Below are 22,584 nucleotides of genomic sequence, written 5' to 3'. Positions count from 1 at the left end.
AGGAATTCCAGAATCCACGACAAACTGACCACAGTAGATCTATTGAATGATAGGTGTTTAAGCTCCCTGGAAAACAGTGGGAATTTTGGGATTCTTGAACAAAGAGAGGAGGCTGTGTCTGTGCCAGACTCTTGACAGGAAGAGCGACTCCCAGTAGGCAAAGAACTCTCTGCAGTGAAGGAAAGCCATAGCTCATATTCCCCATCTTGAGACATTCATTTTTTATGGTCGAGGAATGCTTTTGAGTACAATAGACAGCCATGTCTTCCTGCCCAGGGACCTAGTAAATTCCTATACAGAGGCTGCCTCAAGGAGCCCTCAAAGTCTATGGTCACTGAAGGGTCAGACAATTCAAAGTTACCTGGAAAAGTTTGGTTTTTTTGTTTGTTTGTTTGGGGAGAAACTGAGTAGAGCAGGGCCTATAGGAGAATTGGGGATGGAAGTAAAGAATTAAAGCATTTACTGAGAAATTGAACACTGGCAAGTCCTCGAGGAAGATACTAGGGATCACTGGGGCAGTTTAGAGTTACAGTAACTCAACCATGTGAAAGCTGTTAGCCAAATATCTTTGTGCCCATCATTCATGCTTTAAATATCGCCAAGGCCTGTGTATCCTGAAAAAAACAAGGGTTTCTCAATATTCAGAGAAATGTTGGCTCTTTAAAGTCGTCGCCATTTTCATCAAAGTTTTTGGTATAAAGGCTTGGAAAGATGAACACAAGTAAGGAGCTGGTCTGAGTGGTATGCAGGGTGGAGTGGGGAGACAAAGCAGAGTCCAAGACTAGCTCTTGGGGTCAGAATTGTCCCACTATTAGGAGAAATGACCTATACACATGACCCGATTAAATAACATTAGAATATCTGATTCAGTGTCCAGTGATATTCTCCAAATGTCTAACGTTGCAAATAGCACCAAGAGGACCTTCTCACTTCCCTCAGGTCAGTTGCTGAGAATGTCCATTTTAGTTACCTCTTCAGTCTGGGGGAAGGACAAATCCTAATTTGGTTAAAACCAACCTTCAATAAGCTCTTGTGAACTGAGGCCAGTCAAGAACCAGGACTGACCATATGGTACATATCTCTTTATTGATGCTCATACAACCATTTACAATGATAGTAAATTAATTACTTATTGGTCTGTAACAGATTACCCCAAAGCTTATCAGCTTAAGACAACAATGAGCATTTATTTCACACAATTTCTGTAGGTCAGGAATCCAGGAGCTGCTTACTCGGGGGGTTCTGACTCAAGGTCTCTCTTGAGATTGCAGTCAAGGTGTTGGCCAGAGCTACATCATCTGCAGGCTTGACTGGGGCTGGAGGATCAGTGCAAGATGGCATGCTCATATGGATGGTGACTTGATGCTGGCTCTTGGTAAGAAGCCTAGTTCTTCATCACATGGACTTCTCCATTGGGCTACTTTAAGTGTCTTCATGATACAGTGTCTTGTTCCCCTCAGGGCAGGTGATCCAAGAGAGAACACAGTGGAAGCCTCAGTAATTTTTATGATCTAGTCTCATAAGCCACACTCTGTCAGTCCTCTGGTCACACAGTCAGCCCTATTCAGTGTGAGAAGGAACTAGGATACTAGGACACGGTGGATATCAGGAGGTGAAAATCGCTAGGGGCCATCTGGAGACTGGCTACCACAAAGAGCTATGATCCACGGAGAGCTGGCTGTGAATTCCACGGATTCCTACAGAGGGTAACCATCTTTAACTCCTAGCTTCTGGTCTGTGTTTGGTGAAGCTGCATGATGCTTTACAATATGGTCTACCAAATGGAGCCCTGGGGTCTAGAATCAGGAGACAGGATTTACACCTTATTTTTCCACTAACCCCCTATGTTATCTCTGAGAAATTCTTAATGGACATATGCCTTGGTTCTAGTTTCTGTTAAATGGGCATAAAGTAATCTTTCCTTACATCATGGAGGAGGGAGAGCAGTGGGGATGATCAAGTAAGTTAAAAGATATAAAAAGAGTTCAAAGCTCTGCTTTCAAGAAGACTGAAGTCATGAGCCAGTTCTTCTGCAATGTGTTTCTGACCTCGGTCACCTTGTCCTATCCCCACCCTACAGACATTTTAACTTCATTTTTGCAGTTTATATTTAGCCAAGAGGAAAAAGAATCAACAGCTCCTGAGGATGTTTGGTGTACCAGGCTACCCCTGAAACAATTTAGAGACACTGCAACTGTCCATCTGAAGGGTTGCTGAAAATGCATGATGGTGGACAAAGAGAAAGAAGTTCAATACTGGTGATTGAGATATCACTTGTGCTTTGTGTAGCTTTCAGGATGAATATCAAGCAGATGACACTTTCTGATTCTCAGTGTCGCCATGCGTTTTATTCTCTGAGAAGTCAATTGCATTCATCTCTGATGTGATGATCTTGTGGTTTACTATTATAATTACATAAGTGCATGAGCAATTTTTTCTTGTGAACGGTCCTTTCACATGTAAACCACAGCTTGCCGTCCCCCTGAGAGGGAGGAATGCTGAATATTGTTACCCTGAACTGGATGCTCATGGGGAAGGATTCTAGATAAGGGTCACCACTACCTTCCTATATATACACTGGGCCCCATCATCATTACAGATAGACAGACTAGATATTTCAAGTGAGTACAAAATTTCTCAGAAAATGATGATTATTTCATATACACAAGAATTTGATGACACTATTCATATGAATAATAGAACAGGATATTGATCTCTTTTAGAATCAATCACTTTCATTTCATTAGACCCTCTGTTCCTTCTCTCGCCTAGAGCCTTGGAAAGCTAGCCCCACACTCTTTTTAGGCTCTTTTATCACCACAATAGTGTCATATTAACACAATGTTATGACTGTGTATACACCTTAAAGGATGTTGGTAAGCCTGCTCCAATATACATCACTTTCTGAAATATTTTCTCTCTTCTGCCCAAGGAGGCTCAAGCAATTCTATGGTGAAATTTAGCAAGCCTGGATTGGGAAGTGAAGATCACCTTATTCTATGGAAAGTGAAAGAGGAATTGAAGCAAGGAAGCTAACGCTCTTCATTTGGTTCCAGAACATCTACTTGCCCCTCTCCCCAGGAATGCTCCAATTACTGGTGGTCAAGGCCTTGTTGATTGGCACATTTTTTTTAAAAAAAAAACATAACTTTAAATGCTTCATTGTGGTTAGAAGAACACATGTATTAAGTATTAAAATCCCATCATATTCTTCAGCAACTACTCTTTCATTTTTGTTCATTATCATAGAGTAAAAAAACCTCTCAAGTTGTCCCTTTGTGTTAACATACTCTGTCTGCTCTAACCCTTTATAACCACTAATCTGTTCTCACTATAGTTTTGTCTTTTCCAGAAAATCATATAAATGAAATCAAACAGTATGTAATCTTTTGGGACTGTCTTCTTTCTCTCAGCATCATGCCTTTGGGGCTCAATCATGTTGCTGCATTTATCAATTGCTTATTCTCTTTTATTGCTTGGTAAGGTTCTATTGTCCTCCATCCAAATACTAAGCACGCCCAACCCTACTTGGCTTCCAAGATCAGATGAGACCAGGTGTGTTCAGAGTGGCATGGCTGTAGGTGGTTTCTATCGTCCTGGCGCATATTTAACCTAGCATGTTTCAGCATAGCACAAACCCCAGGAATCCAGAGAAGAAATGGCACTTGGGCAACCAAGTGAAGAAGAAACTAATGTTTATTTTTCTAATTCTGTAGTTACTTGTCATAACCATGTTGGATCATCATCTGGAGACAAAAAGGAATGGGCAGTTTTTATTACAGAGGCCTGAGCACCCTGGGCTTTCAAAATCCCCCTAACGTCCAGCATTTGTAGGTTATTAATACATTCCATCTTCAGGTTGCCCAGTGTGTGTTACTGGCACCATCTAATGCAGTGGTTATGGAGGGTGCTATTGCCCCCCAGGGGACAGTTGGTGATACCTGGAGATGATTTTGATTGTCACACTGTGGGAGTGGTACTGGCATCTAGTGTGTAGGGGCCAGGGATGGCATTAAACATCCTACAATGCACAGGACACCTCCACAACAACAAAAAATTATTGGTCCAAATGTCAATGGTGCCAAGATTGAAAAATCTTTATATAATGTATCTGAGACATCTCTTCAGGAAACACATTTAGTGTTTTGGGTTGGGCCAAAAACATCAGCAGGAAAATGGTAGGCTTTTTGAAGAGAGTCATTATTTTCCTACATATTTTAAATGGCAACCAAGGGAGTAAGAATCAGAAAGACGAAGAGAGTGATTATTCAAACCCATAAAGAAACTGTTCAAGTCCCTTTCAAACAACTCTCATACATCACACAAACTATTGTTCCCTGAGACAATTGTAGTTGATTCTCTCTGGACCGGTACATTTCTACCCTCTGCCTGCAGTGCCCTTCACACTTCTCTTAGCTTGGAGAACTCATTGTTAGATTTGGATGCCTTGGTCAGGCATCTTTCTTTATGGATCCCCTAACAACTGTCACGAAGAACATGACATTCCTCACAGCACCATAATTTACTGGTCTCATCATTGTGGTATCCTCTGCACAGAGTCCAATGCCTGGCACACAAGGTGGTGCTCAATAATTGCTGAATTAAGAAAATCATTTTCTAGATACATTTGGACATGCCTTTCATCCATATGCTCAATCATTTAATAAAATTAATCAAGTACCTACCAAGTGCCAGGCAATGAGTGTTAGAGATACAGGAGCAAGCAAAAGATATAAATCCCTTGTCCTCATAGGGTTTACTTTCTAGAGTGAGAGTTGGCAAGCTTTTTCTGTAAAGGGCCAGATAATAAATATTTTTGGCTTTGCGGACTATGTAGTCTCTATTGCAACTACTCAACTCTACAGTTGTGTGACAACAGCCAAAGACAATATGCAAATGAATGAGAGTAGCTGTATACCAATAAAACTTTATTTATTAAAATAGGTAGCAAGTGTGATTTGGCCCTCAGACTAGTTTTTCAACCTCTGTTTTAGAGAGGAGTCAAATAATAAATAAACATAAAAATTCAAATAGTAAGCACTTGAAAAAAGAAAAAACAAGCAGGATAGGGAGTAGAGAGGAAAGAGGATGGAATTTAAAGTAGTTGGTCAGGGAAGGCCTCTCTGAGGAGACGACATCTGACAGACATCTAAATGAAGTGAGGGAGCAAGCCAGAGGAACAGCCAGTGCAAAGGTGGGGATATGCTGAAGCATATATGCTGAATATGCTGGGGATCTTCTGAAGCACGAATATGCTGGGGATCTTCTGGGCCAGTAAGAAGGCCTGTGTGGCAGGAAAGATGAAAGCAAGGGAAGTAAGAGAGTTGAGGTTGCAGAGGTCAGAGGGAGCAGACTATGTTACCACGTTGGCCTGGAGCTGAATCTGTCTAATTAGAGGCCTGCGGGGGTTTTGAGAAAGGGGTCAAAGTGACTTTTGACACCACCCCAGCACACACACACTCTTGTCCACATGGTGGATTTGGGTGAATCAGGAAAAGGTGCTTCCTATAGAAGGAAGCAGCCCTTGGACACTAGTCTCCACTTGGCCCCTCTGCCAGGCATCCTGGGTTGGGATACAGTTCAGGTATCACAGTCCCTGGTCCTAAGTCCTCATGAAGTCACCTAGAACTAATTATTGCCATTAAGGCAGTGGTTTCTGGGACTCAGTGTTTTGGGGCACATGGGAGGGTGCTGAATCGTAGGGGTACCCCTTCCTTTTCCCCAGGAGTCACAGCCAATCCTCAGACCTTTCACTCCTCGGACAAGCACTTCATTTTCTTCATTTTGAGGTAAAACAGAAGAGTACAGATGAAGAAAACAGGGCAGACAGGGAGTAGCAAGGTGCTTCTTTTCTAAGTTATAGAAACTTGTATGAAAGAAACCTTGTGATAATGATGGTTTCACTTCCTGTTCCTTGTTGAACTCCAGGTTGCCAGGAAGCCCTGGCACATATTTGCATGCAGGTTAAATTTCTCAAAATCTGAGAAACAACAGCCTAGTAAATGGGTGGGGGTTTGCAGATAGGATACAAATGCTGCTGTGCTATTGTCATTGTCAGTGGGTAAGTTTCTTTAGCAACTTGATGTGGTTGGTTCTGTTGGATCTGATTGGAACAAACCCAGTCACAGGCTCACTATTCATTCATTGGTCTTCCTATTTACTTACCGTTTTGGACAGGGAGTCTGATAGACAAGATGAAGAAATGAAATGCTTTTTCATTATCATCATTAAATACCGCAAGGCCTTCCAAAATAACCCTAAACAGACTCATCATGGGACAGCATCTTTTACTTTTCTATGTCCTTTTACCAGGGATGAAAATGTGCTTTCCAAACCATGTGGACTTTACCTAAAAGTGCTGTCAAATGACTCATAATGAGCATCGTGGTTCATTCTTTTCCCATTGTTGCCTTCAGTCAGTGTACAATTTTCCCAAGTCCCACATGCATACAATCTTTGACTTTTTAGGCACAGGTCTGATTGAGCAACTTCTATTCATTATCCCTTTCTAAGAATGAGCAAATGGGATCAACTCAAAAATTAATATTCCTCTCCTAGATGCCATGGACGGAGGCAATTTGGGTACCTCGGCTTAAAACAACGAAGATGAAAGTGATTGAATATTATTATTAATGTTTTGCCAATAAGCATCTTCTAAGATATAACAGAGGATGGGAGATTAGTCTCAGAGTTGGACTTTGAACTTGGATCTGGATTTCAGGGTTGAGAGTAGGTATCTGAATATTAGGTCTGGACATGTTGACCTGGCACACACATTGTGTTATTTCTAACCTGTCCTCTCTGTTTTCTAGGCAAAATGGACACTTGCTAAATATTCTCTGTTGAACAAACTGGGAAAGTTGAAATGTACTTTGGGTTGCAGGTGAAGACAGTTTTAGCTGGCTAATCTTGTCCATGCCCTACTTTGAAGGACTAACTCACGTTGAAGGCTGCATAAGACTCTGGGCAGGGGAGTTATATTTTGGGAGCCAAATGGGCAGCTCCAAATGGTTTTGTTACCTTTCTACAGTATATTACCCAGGAGTAGTTGGTGAGGAACATACATTTTTTTGGCTTGTTGCTTACTTTTCCCAATCTGGCCTATTCAAACTTCTCCCTTGAAATTAGAGCTTTATGCTAGGGAGAAAACAGGACTGAAAACAAACCTGAGGTTTCTCCTAAGTTCCAGTAAAGCAACCTCCACTCTGAGTCAGTGAGTGAAAGAGTGAGGACACAGGAAGCTAGACTCCGTCACCAAAGAACCCAAAAAAAGGGATCTAAAATATTTTTTTTTTCAAAGGAGAAGCATTAATAAAATGATGGGGAAGACACAAAATAGAAGAACAGAGAAAGAAGAAAGGGGAAGTAGAATTCAGGAGGAAAAAAAATATATAATTAGTCCATAGAAATGTGAGAAGGAAAAAAAAAAGTCACACTGAACCTACTACAGCCCAGTTTACCTGCCAAAACTCTAACTCAGAGACAAGGGGACTCTTATTACCTATTCATCTCAGAATCTTCAAAATGGAGGCAGGAGATTTGCTAAAGTAGCAATGGTGTGCTGGTTATCTTTGTTTCCCCCATCTTTCCAGATGTCTTACACCAGAAAGCATGTCAACAGAGTGAAATAATAGCTTAGAAGCCATGTCTACAAATGCAAAGTGAAATGTCGAATCGGGATGGTTTGGAGGAGAAAATGATCTTAAGAACAAAACAGGGATCCCTGGGTGGCGCAGCGGTTTGGCGCCTGCCTTTGGCCCAGGGCACGATCCTGGAGACCCGGGATCGAATCCCACATCAGGCTCCCGGTGCATGGAGCCTGCTTCTCCCTCTGCCTATGTCTCTGCCTCTCTCTCTCTCTCTCTCTGTGACTATCATAAATAAATAAAAAATTTAAAAAAAAGAATAAAAGAAAAACAAAACAAAATCCCACATGATCCACATGAATAAAAGATGTATACTTTTGGTTTGGACCCATGGTCCACTGAGCTTCGGATTTTGACTCCAAGGGCATAACAAAAGTTGTGGAAGATAGGGGAATCCAGGGCTGCCATTCCTACCAGTTGGTTCAGCGGCCAACTGCTTAGCTCTCAACCTTGTCAAACAGATCCTGCCTGAGTGAGCTTCATACTACTGATCCTTCACTGGCAATGGAGGCATTATGTCGGTGAGATCGCCCCACCCTGTGCAGTGTAGTGGGACACTACCTTCACGCAGCCTTCCCTCGACCTCCAGCATCTAACGGGATAAACACCTGCTAACACGGCGGTGTAAAGAGAGACTTCGTTCTGGCCACTTCCACTCCAGACTCCTAGAGGAGTTTGACCAAACGTCCATCAACCAGGTGCTTTAGGAGTTTTTTATCTTATAAGTGAGAAAAATCAAAGAGAATGTGTGTGGAATAGCATGTACTATAGGATTTTCCCCCAGGCCTTTTTCTTAGTACCTATATCCCCGCACTCTTATGCCCAGGCCATATCAACTCAGTGGGCCACATTTAGAATAAGTAAATTTCTTTCTTTTATTCCCATCATTTGTTATAGGTTGTGCAGTGGCACAGAATCTCCCAAGAGTTATCTATGCTCAAGAGCAAGTCATCTTGAGCAAGACTATGCTACTCTCCTCTTCCCGGGCTCGGGTTTCGCCACAGACATCTTTCACCAGAATTCTCAATCCCATGGTAACAATCAGGACTCTGAAATCTCGATGTACATTAAAGGTCTGTGATGATGAAAAATTGGTCTTTGACTGATTTCTAGAAATAGGCAGTGATAAGTACACTAAGATACTAAAATCTCCCTGACTTTAAAGGAGAAAACTCTGAGAATTAGTAGCTCCTTGATGACGGCTGGAAGAGATAGGTTGCTGTTATTTCATGGATTTGAGTAGGGCAGAAAGACAGAACAAATAATTAAGAGCCTAATTCCTTTCCGTTTCTCTCCCACACCAATATGATTTTAGTTAACAGCAAACAATTCATTCTGGGTTTTTTCTTCTTAATTAAGGAGGGAACTTTCCCAAGTGAGACAAAGGCTCATTCTTTTTCTTTTATAAGGAGCTGAGGCTATTTTCTTCAAGCAACATCTAGTGTTCCCCACCCCTCCCCACGCCCCCACCCCTGGCATCAGAACACTATCTACAGAGGGTCATCCTGTTTCCTCTTATTTTTTTTAAAAAGTATTTTGTTTATTTATTTGAGAGAGTGAGAGAGATTGCAGAGGGAGAAGCAGACTTCTGCTGAGCAGAGCCTGATGTGAGGCTTGATCCCAGGGACCCCGAGATCATGACCCGAGCCAAAAGCAGATGCTTAACTGACGGAGCAACCCAGGCATCCCATTTTCTCTCTTCTAAAAACATCCTTTCAGGGGCAGCCCCGGGTGGCTCAGTGGTTTAGCGCCTCCTTCAGTCCAGGGCCTGATCCTAGAGACCTGGCTCGAGTCCCACATCGGGGATCCCTACATGGAGCCTGCTTCTCCCTCTGCCTGGGTCTCTGCTTCTCCATCTCTCTGTGTGTGTGTGTGTATCTCTCATGAATAAATAAAACTTAAAAAAAAATTTTTTTTAATCCTTTCAACATGATAATTCTCCATCTGAGTGAGGGTAACACTCTACATCCTCTCTGAAGTCTATCTACAGCTACTTTTCGCATCTAGACTGCAGTGTGGACCTCGGCTCCCTCTGAATTCCAGAAATGGAAGATGCTTTAGGGAACTAACACCTTTTAAAAACAGTGACTCTGGGCGCCCTCTGCTGTCCACCTAAGTTCTTGGGCCGTACACCAGTGATCAGGGTGAAGCATGAAGGTGGGGAGGGATTACTGAAAAAACCCACACATACACCACACACAACCATCAAGTATGTCTGTGCGTCTATGTGTGTGCACATACAATAAATATGTATGTACATATGTATGCACATATGCATATATATGTATGTATGAGCGTATGCATATGTATTTCAACCTTTTTTTTTTTTTTTTTACTCAGTGGCCCCCTGTAAAGTTCTGCTGCATCAACAGTATTACACCATCTTTCCTGAAAAGTGCACATATGAGCATATGCGGGGCGCACACACACACACACACAGACACACAGAGCCACCACTGGGGCACACAATACGGAGAGAGTTAAAAACATGAGCTTTGGCATCAGACCACCTGTGCTTGCCCACTTCCTGATATTATATCTGTGGCCAAGAACTTAACCTCTTTGAGCTTGTTTCCCTCATCTGTGAAATGGGCTTTTCCTGAAGGTTAAATGAGATACTGTGTACAAAGTGCTTTGTATAGAGCCTGACAATGGTTAAATCTTAATACGTGTTAGTAGGTTTATTATTATTATTTTATAAACCCTACCTTACAAAGCCCTGTTGTTAAATTTCTTGTTACTTCGGCATAGTAAGTCGAAGAAAGGGCTGTGCTAATCTAAATTGGAAATGACGTTTCCTCTGCTCTTCATAGTTTTATACAGGAATATACACCCTATGGCCCAAAAGCCTCATGTGGAGTTGCTTGATCTCTCCTGGCTTCTTAGCAAGCAGCATTCATGTTGAATTATCTTTGGACGTACATGTGGCCATCCCGCCACTAGTGACAATCAGAACATACTCTTTATACATATATTAGTTCAGTGACTTCCAGCCATGAAAGTGAAGTCCTCCTTAGTCCTCTTGAACCTAATGGCTGCATAACACGTCCCCCTAGAGTGCAGTGGGATAGACCAGGAGTTGCCAGGTCTGTGACTTGGGTTCGTGGACTCAGAATCAAATCGAGTTGTAGTGCCTTCTTTTGTGATGTCACTTGTAATTTGTGAGATGCTGCTGCTGCCTGGGAATGAGGCAGATCTGGGCAATTAAGTGACATGGTGATGCTGGGCTCTTCTGGGTGAGGAGCTTGGCCTGAGTTGGGGCAGGGAAAAGGAAATCAGGAAAATTGAGGGATCACTAACCAGGCACTGCATTTCCCGGGCAGGCCAGGACATGACAGACCATGAGTCCTTGATGACTTCCAGGTGGGCTCAGGGGTTCCTGATGCCCTTTCTTCTCAGCCTCGTAAAATGAGGCCTTTGCTTGATGGGATGAGCAGTGGGTGTTACACTGTATGTTGGCAAATTGAATTTAAAAAATAATTAATTAAAATGAAAAAATAAATAAAATGAGGCCCTCTTCTCCTATCCCAAGCACCTAGCTCTGGGGTATTTCAGCTGCGGGACAGTGATTACCAGCCAAATGTGGGTTCTTCCCCTTGGACCTTCTTTCCCAGACTTCACGTTTAGTCACTGATAAAGTTGCCCCTGAGGCTCTTGGAAGCCACAGTCCTCAGAAGGAGATGAGCTCAATAAGGCAGGCAGGTGGGTGGGGTGTGCGGTTCTGCAGCGCACCCATTCTGATTCTGTTCCATTAGCAGCTGGAAGCTTCACACAAAACCCTTGTATCCTCCTCCTGTTCCACCTTTTCCCCGAATCACTTCTGTCTCAGATTAGCTGAGTGTCTGCAAATACTGGGGCGGAAACCCCAGGGAGACAAATGAAATAGAGGGCTCTGGTCCGTGTGTGGATGCAGTGGTCACCTACGCCCCCTTCTCTGCCATCCCACGCCTTTGGGTCTTGGCTCCATCTCGTCTCATGTACAACTGAGGTAGAAAGAGCAACCGGCTTATGAGAAAGTTGTTAAGTACAGGAAGCACAGCACGGCAGGTGACACATAGGAACTAAAACCTGCCATTAATTCAGTCACTCTTTCAAAAAATATTAAGGCCACATTACAGTATCGTACTATAGTAATATGCTACCTAGGAACTTCGGGGTCATATAAGACAGATGTAGGATAGTTTGTCCTTCAGGAAACACTAGACATGCTTGGAAAACATTCTGTAACAACACAAGGCAAGGTACTGTGTCAAAATAAATGGCAGTTGGTGCTACAAAAGACCAGAAAAGGTCCTCGTGTGTGTGTGTGCACATGTGCGTAGACATGTGCCACTTACTCTATGCCATGGGGTGAGGTACCGCTTATCCCAATCATTAACAACGTGGTCATTGTGCAGTTGCTCATTTAATGTCTGTTCCTCTTGCAGAATGCAAGATCATGATAACAGAGGACATTTTTAATCCCGTTTCACTCCACGTTAACAAAAATATTTCAATCAGAATTACACCAACATCAATTTTTGCCTAAGATATTTTTGAGGTAATGCCATTTAAGCCAGCCTAACTCCTTGATTCATTTTTTTATGCAGTCTAAACCACAACCTTCTAAAAAACCATTTTTACTTTTCTGAAATATTTCCATTGGGGGATTAATTCATAATGATTTGGCTCACACTTTTTTTTTAATGCACAATGCATGTCAAATATGGAGACAGAATCATTATTAAGTAAATTTGAATCTTGATTTATTTTTGTCCAGCCCTTTGCTATCCTACCGTTGTTGCCTTAGTTTATGGGTATGTATGCACATGTGTACATATGTATATATTTGTGTGTATGTATATAATTTGAAAACACTAAAGAGATATATTTTTCACTGATCTTAAATCATAATTACCTGGGACTCCTGATTCCCTGATTCCAGTGGACTGAGGTGGATCAACATTAGAGAGAGGGGCCTCAGGAGTAAGGGCAAAAGGCAGACATACACCTCATCAGGTACTTGCCCTGGAGTCCAGGGACAAGACCATACTCACCTGCTCTTCCCTCTTAGTCACAGCAGAGACCAGAAGATCCAGAGATCGTATCTGAAGCCAAGTCTCCCACGCACACATAAAAAAATATATATATATATATATAAGCTTCCTCATAAAATATGGCTTAAACAGCAGTCCTCAGACTAGCAAAAGCAGCATCTAAAAATTTATTAGAAATTCACATTCTTAGACCCTGTTCCAGATCTGTGGAATCAGACACTCTGGAGATGGGGCCCAGCATTCTGGGTTTGAACAAGTTCTCCAGATGACTCTGATGCTTGCTGAAGTTTGAGAACCAGTGCCTTATACTCAGCTGTCATCTTGGCTATAAGAAGGGGTAAAAGGAACATACTCAGAAAGACTAAAGATTTGCCTAAAGAAAAAAAAAATCAAAGCTTAAAATATCCTTTAAGTAAGATCAAGTAGCCCATGAACTCCTCTCTGAGATTTGCAGGACTAGAGAGAGTATATGAGAAATTTTTGTTTGCTTGCAAAGAACTAGAGAAAGGTATAATTTTGCCTACCGGAATTGTAGCAGATAAATCCTTACCTTCCCATTATAATTTCTCAGTCATAATCATTAAGAATTAATTCAATTTTTTTATTAATTCCTTGGATCACTGTCAACAAAACTATCAACCAAAATTGCCCAGGATTGGCCTGTATCACTATTAAGTCTATTCTTCAGGAGGATTTTCGCCACACCTTAAGGAGTACTATCTATAGAAGCAAAGAGCAAGTGACTGGGCCAAAAGATCCTTAAGTTTAACATGGCAGGCTAAAAATGTTCTGCTTTGGGAAAGGGATGTCTTCTCCCCGTGGCCTCTTGAGAGCCTTTCATCGTACCCTGTCCTTTGTAGCTGCTCAATACTGATTTGGTGAATGAGTAGAGAATCCGGAAGGGTTCCACAACAAGAATGCCTAACGGAAGAGGTGACACAGGAGTTGGATCTTGAAACATGGGCAGGATAGGATGGATTAAGAGGGAGGGCATTTTAGATGCGAGGAGAAAAGGACACGTAACAGGCAGAGCAAAAGCTTGAGGTCAGGTCTAAATGTTTGGGACTGAGTGGAAGGCATTGGAGAGAAAAAAGCTGTTCTCAGGGGGATATAATGACAACCAACATTATGACATAAATCAATTAGTGAGTTACATGAGTACTCATTATGATATGGCTCCTACTGTGCTAGGTACTGGGCCAACAGTGCAGAACAAGATAGACATGGCACCTAAATCTAGCAAAGAACAGAGAACGGGGGTAGGAGTAAATGTGTTGGTAAGTATAGACGCACGCAGGCAACTCATCTGACCTGAACTTAAGAAGTAGGTGGGTCAAGAAAGCCTTTCCAGATGGCAAGATATCTAAGTGATGGCCTGGAAGAGAGGAGGAGGGAAGGAGTGTGGAATAGCAAGGGATGGGGTTGGCTGGGCAAACCTGGGCCGGATTATGAAGGACCTCCTACATGTTAGAGAGACAGCGCTTTATCCAGAGGGACATGAAGAGCCCTCAGGAGTTTTTAAACAGAAGAGGATAAATTTGTTTTGGCACCTCAGCGGCTGCAGCGAAGACAGGTGACAGGCGACTGATGATGGTGGCTTTAGTAAGAGAAGCAGCAACGGGAAAGAAGTTCAAAGAGCTTACTGGAAAAAAAGTCTCTGATCGGGTAAAACATGTCGATATTTCCTTGACACTTCCACCAATGGAAGCTGGAATGAACACTCCCTCCCTCTGAATCTGCGTGGGCCCGTGGTTTAGTGGAAGTGCTCCACGGGACTTCTGAAGCCATGGGACTTCTGGCACCAGGTCATAAAAGGTGACAACAGCTTCCGCCTGGCCTCCCGGTACTCGGTCACCACGCGGTCAGGGAGCTCCACGTAGATGTGCCGGCCCCTGTCTCAGCTGAGGTCCCAGCAGCGACTGCCATAAATATTAATGGAGGAAGCCTTGGAGGTGACTCTCATCCCAGCCACCCAGTGACTAATAACCACCAGAGACACTGAGTAAGAACTGCTTGGTGAGCCAGTCAATTCTAATGATAATGAGAAAGTGACTGCTGTTGTTTTAAGCCACCAAGTTCTGGCATGTTTCTGACACAGCAAGGGATGACCAGAACACCCTCCTGAGAGCACCTAATTAAGGGGGTATCTTTTCGTCTCCTCCTCATGCTATGCTGTACTCACCATGGCGACTTTTGGACTCTGAACCAAGGACATTTACGATACAAGAAACAATCTACAAAGGAACACAACAAGGTTAGGGAATAAGATGTTCTGTCCAAATATTCTCATTAACAGAGTAAGTACATGCGTTAGGCAAATTATTGATTGCAAAAAAAACCCCATTTTTCAAAGAAATCATATCTTTTTTTTTTAAAGATTTTATTTATTTATTCATGAAAGACACAGAGAGAGAGGCAGAGACACAGGCAGAGGGAGAAGCAGGCTCCATGCAGGGAGCCTGATGTGGGACTTGATCCCAGGACCCTGGGATCACGCCCTAAGCCGAAGGTTCAACCACTGAGTCACCCAACCGCCCCAGAAATTGTGAAATCTTAAAGAATTAAATGCTATGTACTAAGCAAGCTTTTTCTTTGGTGGTGTTTTAGCCTTCAGAATCACCTATTATTTTGGGGTAAGCAGTAGGCTCATGAGTTTCCTCTATACTCTTGCCCTTCAGCATAACTTCTGGGAATAGGTCAAAGAGGTCAGTTTTTACAGGCAGCAGAGCCACAACAGCCGCCAGCTGTTTGGAGCAGCAGGGCTTGGAGAGGTCATGGCTGCTATTTTTTTGCTCACAATTTTTTTTGCTAATGAATGGTTGTTAGCTAACAACCAGGGCCATAGTCACACAGGCCGTAATAGCCATTCGAGTGCTCTTTGTGAACGTCAGAGAAGATAAAAGATAAGTTGGGGGACAGGAAGCATGCCCTATTATTTCCTAAGACTTTGAAGGTAGAGAAATACAAATGTCTTTTTCTGCAAACACCGGACACAGAAAAATACAATTAAGATTCTGTAAAGGCACCAAATTTGGGACGCCCAGGTGGTTCAGTGGTTGAGCATCTGCCTTCAGCTCAGGGCGTGATCTTGGGGTCCTGGGATCGAGTTCCACATTGGGCTCCCCACAGGGGCCTGCTTCTCCCTCTGCCTGCATCTCTGTGTCTCTCATGAATAAGTAAATAAAATCTTAAAATTTTTTTTCAAATTTCTCAAATTTTCCTTGAGAGGTTAAGCCTTCACAGAGTGTAAGAAGGAAGAACGTTTTTGTTACATAATTCTTCAACCAGGCACCCACACTCTGAGAGCTATTGACAGTATTAATAACGGCTAAGGGCAGCCCTGGTGGCGCAGTGGTTTAGCGCCGCCTGCAGCCCGGGGTGTGGTCCTGGAGACCCGGGATCGAGTCGAACATCAGGCTTGTTGCATGGAGCCTGCTTCTCCCTCTGCAGCTCTCTCTCTCTCTGTGCCTCTATGAATAAATAAATAAAATCTTTAAAAAAAAAAAAAAAACGGCTAAGATTTACGTAGCGCTTACTCTGTGCCAGCCACTGTTTGCTTGCTTTACATTTGTCTCGTTCCGTTCTCGCAGCAGGCCTATGAGGTGGGTGTAATTACTCCAGGTGACAAATGAGGAAAGTAAAGTGAGCCCGTGGCCACACTAAGTCGTGGGAGCCCTTACCCAGTATCCTGTCTCTGGAGGGACATACTGTGCTCTAAGTGGGAAGGGTACTGGGCTAGGGAATCTGGATTCTCACCTCGGCTCCACCTTCAGCTAGTTACACCAATTTGGACCAGTCATTTCCTTCACCTGAAATACGATGACGTCGATCAGGAGATGCAGAAGTTTCCTCCTACTCTAAAATTGCGGATGCTATGAATTATTCTTGACTCCGAAAAACAATCAAGTTAAAAGCAGACCTTAGTTTTTGAAACGGTGCTTAAGAGAGAGTGTACAGAACTCTAGGAAGACAGCTGGGGGGTCTGAACACCATGTGGGACTGTAGAAACAGAAGGCACAACTCGCCAGTGCTGGGTTTCAAACTATCACATGACAGATCAGGATGGGGAAGTTTTATTTTTTTTAAATAAATTTATTTTTTATTGGTGTTCAATTTGCCAACATATAGAATAACACCCAGTGCTCATCCCGTCAAGTGCCCACCTCAGTGCCCGTCACCCAGTCACCCCCACCCTCCTCCCCTTCCACCACCCCTAGTTCGTTTCCCAGAGTTAGGAGTCTCTCGTGTTCTGTCTCCCTTTCTGATATTTCCCACTCATTTTTTCTCCTTTCCCCTTTATTCCCTTTCACTATTTTTTATATTCAGGATGGGGAAGTTTTAACCTGCGGTCATGACACGTTTCTTTTTACAAAACAAAATAAAGCATCTCAAGAGAAAAAAGATCATTAATCCAAGGAACTGTAGAACCAAATATTTGTGATCCAAATAGAGAACAAAGCAAAATAGAGAGCATGATGTGGTTTTTATTGGCATTTATTTTGAAAAGTACATGGCCTGCCCATGACCACAGCGGTGACCATTAAAATTTCAGTTTACTTATCAGTTCTGAGAGCTATATTCTGGGGTTGGTTTGTGCTGACGAGAGAACAAAACAGGACCTCAAGATATTTCCTCAGGAACCTTTTATTTCTCTCATTTTTGAGAAAATTAGACCCTACTGAACTTTAAATGACAATTTCAAGTCAGGATGCAGGTTCACAAGCATCTTATTTAGGGTCACAGATAAACGATGACAGAAGCAGTGAGAAGATCCTGGGCTACCGCCCAGTGTGGCATGATAGGTTTTAGATCTCCTGAATTCTGCAAGTGATTACTCCCCCTGAAAATTCTGGAGTTGACCACGTAGGGTGAATTCCTTCCCACCGGTGCTTATTGGGTTCTACTCTGGCACCAGGAGCTGGACTGGAGACCACAGCCATGTTCCTTCACAGATCTTCAGAAGCGGACACAGGGAAAAGAGTCCTTCCTGAGGGAGCGGAGCTCTCTGTGTGATTGTATTTAGATCTTCACAGCGGTACACCATTGATTTCTCCAGTCAGCATGCTGGTTCTCAATGAACTCAGAAATTTAAGGAGACCAAGTGTCTGTTAGTACACCATCCACTGGAGGACAATGCCTGATTTCTGAGGAAGCTATCAACTCACTAGAAGCAGGCCTATTCCAGCTCAGACCCGTGAGTGGGCTGAACCTAGGGTTACTCAGCCCACAGGGACTGGTTGAGTGGCTGGCAGGTCCGATGGCTGACTGTCCTCTTGTTTAACAGTATCATGTGGGATTTCCTGTCCCCCGGGGTGTGGCACAGCAGGGTATCCAAAGTGTAAGTGGTGATCTGGCCACTTATCTGCAGTTTCTCATAGATCTCATCAAATCTGGCTAGAAGGGCAGGCACATCCTTCACTTTTTCCCTCGCTTTGGCCAGCTGGGAAAAAGAAGAGCAGATCATTATATCTCTGCAAGTTCTCATCTTCCAAGAAGTGGATACACAAATGCATAGAAATGTATAGTGTATACCTAGAATGGTGCAAACCAGGGTGCTGGGGCACACGGAAGTATGAACAGATTCCACAAGGTATACCCAAGATTCAGAATTAGTACTTGAAAAACATTCCTAGTATCTCATAAAAAGGGTCTTTAAGTGGTACATAATATACAATGAAACACATCAGGAAAAAAAAGTCAAATAGCAACAGAAATAAGTTTGCCCAATTTAACAAGGAGAGCAGTAAGGGAGGGCCAAATTATGTAGAAGTTTGTAGCATATGGAAAGTTTTCTGGAACTCATTCTAGAAGCCATCAAACGGTCCAAATTAGGACATGATCTGACTTAGGTTTAAATGGCTTGTGTATAGAAATGGAGGGTGGAGACTACTCTGGAGGCCAATATCATAATCCCTATGAGAGAGGCTGACAGTCTAGACTGGAAAATGTATACACAAGATAGAGAAATAGATGTAGAACAAGTATATTTGGGATGTTCAACTGAAAGGATTTATTGTTGAAGAGGTCAAGGAAAGAGAAGAATCAAAGACATCTTCCCAATTTGGGCTTCAGCAACGTGGTGATGGGTGAGATCATTAAGGGAGATGGGGGAAGATAGGAGGAGCAGATCTGAAGGGGGAACAAATCAAGAGTTCTGTCTGGGGTATCGCTGAGATGCCTGTGAAAGGTCGTTGCTGGATATACACCAATGTGAGACACTGAGGAGAGATCTAGACCAAAGGTATAAACATCGGTCACAAGTCTAGGAATGTTGTTTACAAAAAGAGTGAGCTCTAAATTACAATGTAGAGCTACTTTTTGAACAAAATCAACATTTTACTTAGTTCAATCCTTATTAATGATCGCCACCCTGTGCCACGTGGGTGGCTCATTCGGTTAAGCGTTTGACTCTTGATTTTGGCCGATTATGATCTCAGGGTGGTGAGACTGAGCCCTGCATCAGGCTCCCTGCTCAGTGGAGAGTCTTGCTCTCTCTCTCTCTCTCTCTCTCTCTCTCTCCTCTCCCCACACTTGTGCCCTCTCTCTAAAATAAATCAATCTGGGCAGCCCCGGTGGCGCAGCGGTTTAGCGCCGCCTGCGGCCCAAGGTGTGATCCTGGAGACCTGGGATCAAGTCCCATGTCAGGCTTCCTGTGTGGAGCCTGCTTCTCCCTCTGCCTGTGCCTCTGCATCGCTCTCTCTCTCTCTCTCTCTCTCTCTGTGTCTCTCATGAACAAATAAATAAAATCTTAAAAAAAAAAGGCTAAATTCCAAAAAAAAAAAAAAGAAAAAAAAGAAAAAAAAAAAAAAGAAACCAAAGGGAAAAAGAATGATAAAACCTAAAATTTCTTGATGAAATTTACTTATATTTAAGGTCCCTAAGAAATCCTCTGGTCATTTTCTAAATATATCATAACGCTATTTGTTGCTGGCATACCTTCCCTTCAAAGAAGAGCTCTCCTCACTGAACTTTCAGGTAAGAAGTTTTAGCACTTTACGTTCTTAAAAAGAATAGCTTCTTTAGTCTCAGCCTCACTTGAAGGTGAAACGACTTAATGTGAAACCCACGGTTTCCAAAAGCAGCCAAGCAAATATACCAGGCTGGAGAGAACTTGGCTCTAAATTCATATACATCAATTCTCTCCTCTAACTACACAAAGATCCAATGGTGTCAGGAGAACCATTCTACAGTTTAAGCAGAAAAGATATTTTGCTCTATTGTTAGTTTAGTTTCGAAAAAGAAATCAATGAAGCAACAGCTAATGTTTGGAGTGGCTTTAGTCACAGTAATTAGGAAAAATCAACAATTCTTTTCCAAATTCCTCTGGTGGTGTAACAGCGCCTTACCTCCACACGAGACCTTGTTAATAACTGTTGATACCAACACTGCACAGAGCATTTGTAAGATGCAAGCTTTACAGTGGAAGTCTCCACATGCAGCCTCACAAGCATATTTAGAGCTGGCGCAAAGGCTACCGGAGTCAGAGGACTCATTTATTTCTCAACAGCAGCTCCCTGCACAGCTTCACAAGAGCCAGGAAATACATGCAACTAGAGGGGGAGCTCTTTAAGCAAATCAGTCTTACAGACTCTGGGGGCAGGGGTCAGATAGAAAACTATTTTTCAGTGTGGAGTTTGGATGCTTTAGTCATATAATCGGGACAACATATTGATGAACCTGATCTAGGTAGAGTGATTAATATCAGTGCTATGGAGAAAACCAAAGTTGTGTCAATAATGGATGCAAATGCACACAACGGTGCATTTTTTTTTTAATTTATTTTTTTATTTATTTATTTTTTACAACGGTGCATTTTAAAACCCGTTTACATCTCCAGTTCCCCTACTTTTGCAAACATACTCCCAAAGGGTTTGGGTGGATCACAATCTGCACAAAGCTAAGAATTTGAATAGAAAGAAGCTTTAAATTCATCATATCCCATTAGTTTCCTGACAAGCTCCCTTTGCTAGCAGGAAGAAGCCTCTGGGTGGAATTGTGAAAATGGGATACAGCTGGGAGTGGAACAGTGTGGTGGTGGGGGGTCGGGGGGGGGGGGGGGGAAGGGCCAGGCTGCACGCTGTCGCCAACCGTGCCATCTCAGATGCCAGCAGGGATCAGTACTATCAAAATGCAAGGGTGGGAGGGAGAACCAGTCAACAGGCCCCTTCTTAGTCAAAATGACAATACCACAGATATCATTATTACAAACCGATCACTGTCAGTAATTTATGATTTCCTTACAGTGTTCTTCCCTTTAGCTATAGATGTATATATTATTAAATTTCAAATGACTTAAAATGACTGCTCTTTGTGTGCTTAATCCAGCAGTGTGAGACATGGGTTCATTTACTTCACTTTGCTTTCAATGTTTGGAAACTGCTTATCATTTTTATGTAACTTTGTTTTATACTTTTGCAAAAACATTTATATAGTTACATTAGCTGGTCTACACAGAACCTAAAACCACAGTTCTAATTATAGAAGTAAAGCTTCTATATCTGCCAGGTCTAGTACCTTCTCCTTTCTTCTTTCACAGGGTTCCCTCTTCTTTCACAGGTTCTTGCTACTTTGTTTTTTTCTAGTAAACCCTAACTAGTAAAAAAACAAACCCTAATGGCACTTTTATTAGGAGGTTACATTATCACAATCACTTGGGAAGAACTGACTTTACTGGGTTGAGTCTTCCTAGCCCAACACACAGTATAGCATGTCTTTTCATTTAAGTAGGGGAGATTATTTTTTTTTTATTTTTAAAATTTTTTTAAGATGAGTGCTACTGCAGCAGCTGTTTGCTGATGGGAACGATCCACAGGGAAGGGGATGTTAATGATGCTCAAAAGTGGGTAAGACATCTTCTGAACTGATGCCTTGCCGTGGGCCAGAGAATGGGCTCCAGGTCTCAACAGGGGAGCCTGCTCTGGCGAGGTGTGTATGGTGGCCATGGCTTTGGCAGGGAAGCTGAGTACACAGTGACAGGAGGAGGTTCTCCGTATGGCAGCAGTTCTCTCGATTGCTTCTATTTCCTCCACGAAACTGGCAGCAGGGGTGGGGGAGTGGGGAGAAGGCACTGGAGGCTTGAGAAAGGAAAAGGGGAGCTGGGATCCAGGAAAACAGTGTTTGTGTGTGGGGTGGTGGTGAGATTAATGTGAGAGGACAAAATCTTCCTAGAATTTCAGAGGCTATTTTCTGTTGTTAAGAAAGAGATCTTTGCACCCAAACCTAGAAGTCTTATAAAAGGGGATGCCATATTTGACACTCTTTAAGGGGACACACTGGAGACTGAAGACAGTAGGACACATTTTAATGAGTGCCCTTTCACTTTTAAATGATTTATGCAGCAATCACATACTACTTACCACTTCTTCTGAGAACTCTGGTCTTTTCACAAATTTTGATAAATTTCCTTCTGTAGCATCCTTTAGTATCTGTATCAGGGCTTTCAACATATTTGCCTTGATATGAATCAAAATCTGAATACAAAGAAGAAACAAGCAAAAACAAGACTGAGCTGGTGCTCAACAATGAGATATGTACCCTGCACAAGCCCACATTTATAGGCATCTACCTGCTTCATGCTATTTCCTAATTCATTCTCTTGCACAAGTTCAAAAATGCTTCAAATATAGGTCTATCAGCCCAAACTTGTTTTCCAATAGCTAATCAAACACATCAACTTCAAAACCTACTTAAACATACAAATGCAGAAAACTTTGGAGTCTGGCATGTTTGGGCTGGAATCCTGGCATGGGCAATTACCAGCTACAGGATGCTAGCCATCTATTTCATCTCTTTCAACTTCAGTATTTGTAAAATGAGGGAAATAGGTTTACATCTCATAGTTGAGTTACTGTGAACATTGAATAAAATGCCAGCATACAGCAGGTACTCAAACATTACTATCA

The 22,584-nt window shown here is 42.6% G+C and overlaps 1 protein-coding gene and 1 long non-coding RNA gene across 5 annotated transcripts in view; one reads left to right on the top strand and one right to left on the bottom strand.

Annotated features, from left to right (window-relative positions):
• Nucleotides 1-1,090: 1,090 nt before the first annotated feature.
• LOC144313455 (uncharacterized) lies at nt 1,091-3,177 on the top strand. Its single transcript, XR_013379100.1, has 3 exons — nt 1,091-1,375; nt 1,461-1,706; nt 2,933-3,177. It is a non-coding gene; the product is annotated as an uncharacterized LOC144313455 (long non-coding RNA).
• A 13,983-nt stretch (nt 3,178-17,160) lies between these two features.
• PTCD2 (pentatricopeptide repeat domain 2) overlaps nt 17,161-22,584 on the bottom strand; it is a 30,995-nt gene continuing 25,571 nt past the window's right edge. For all 4 annotated transcript variants that reach the window (XM_077898126.1, XM_077898127.1, XM_077898128.1 and 1 more), the window contains 2 exons: nt 22,039-22,152; nt 17,161-18,122 (listed from right to left, as the gene is read on the bottom strand). In XM_077898126.1, coding sequence (XP_077754252.1) covers nt 17,898-18,122; nt 22,039-22,152 — 339 coding nt within the window. In that variant the 3' untranslated portion in view covers nt 17,161-17,897. The remainder of the gene's footprint in view (nt 18,123-22,038; nt 22,153-22,584) is intronic.

Source organism: Canis aureus, chromosome 5 (genome assembly GCF_053574225.1).
Source record: "Canis aureus isolate CA01 chromosome 5, VMU_Caureus_v.1.0, whole genome shotgun sequence".
In the NCBI taxonomy this organism is placed as follows: domain Eukaryota; kingdom Metazoa; phylum Chordata; class Mammalia; order Carnivora; family Canidae; genus Canis; species Canis aureus.
The sequence above is the reverse complement of the archived record's forward strand: the minus strand, read 5'-3'. Positions and strand labels throughout refer to the sequence as shown.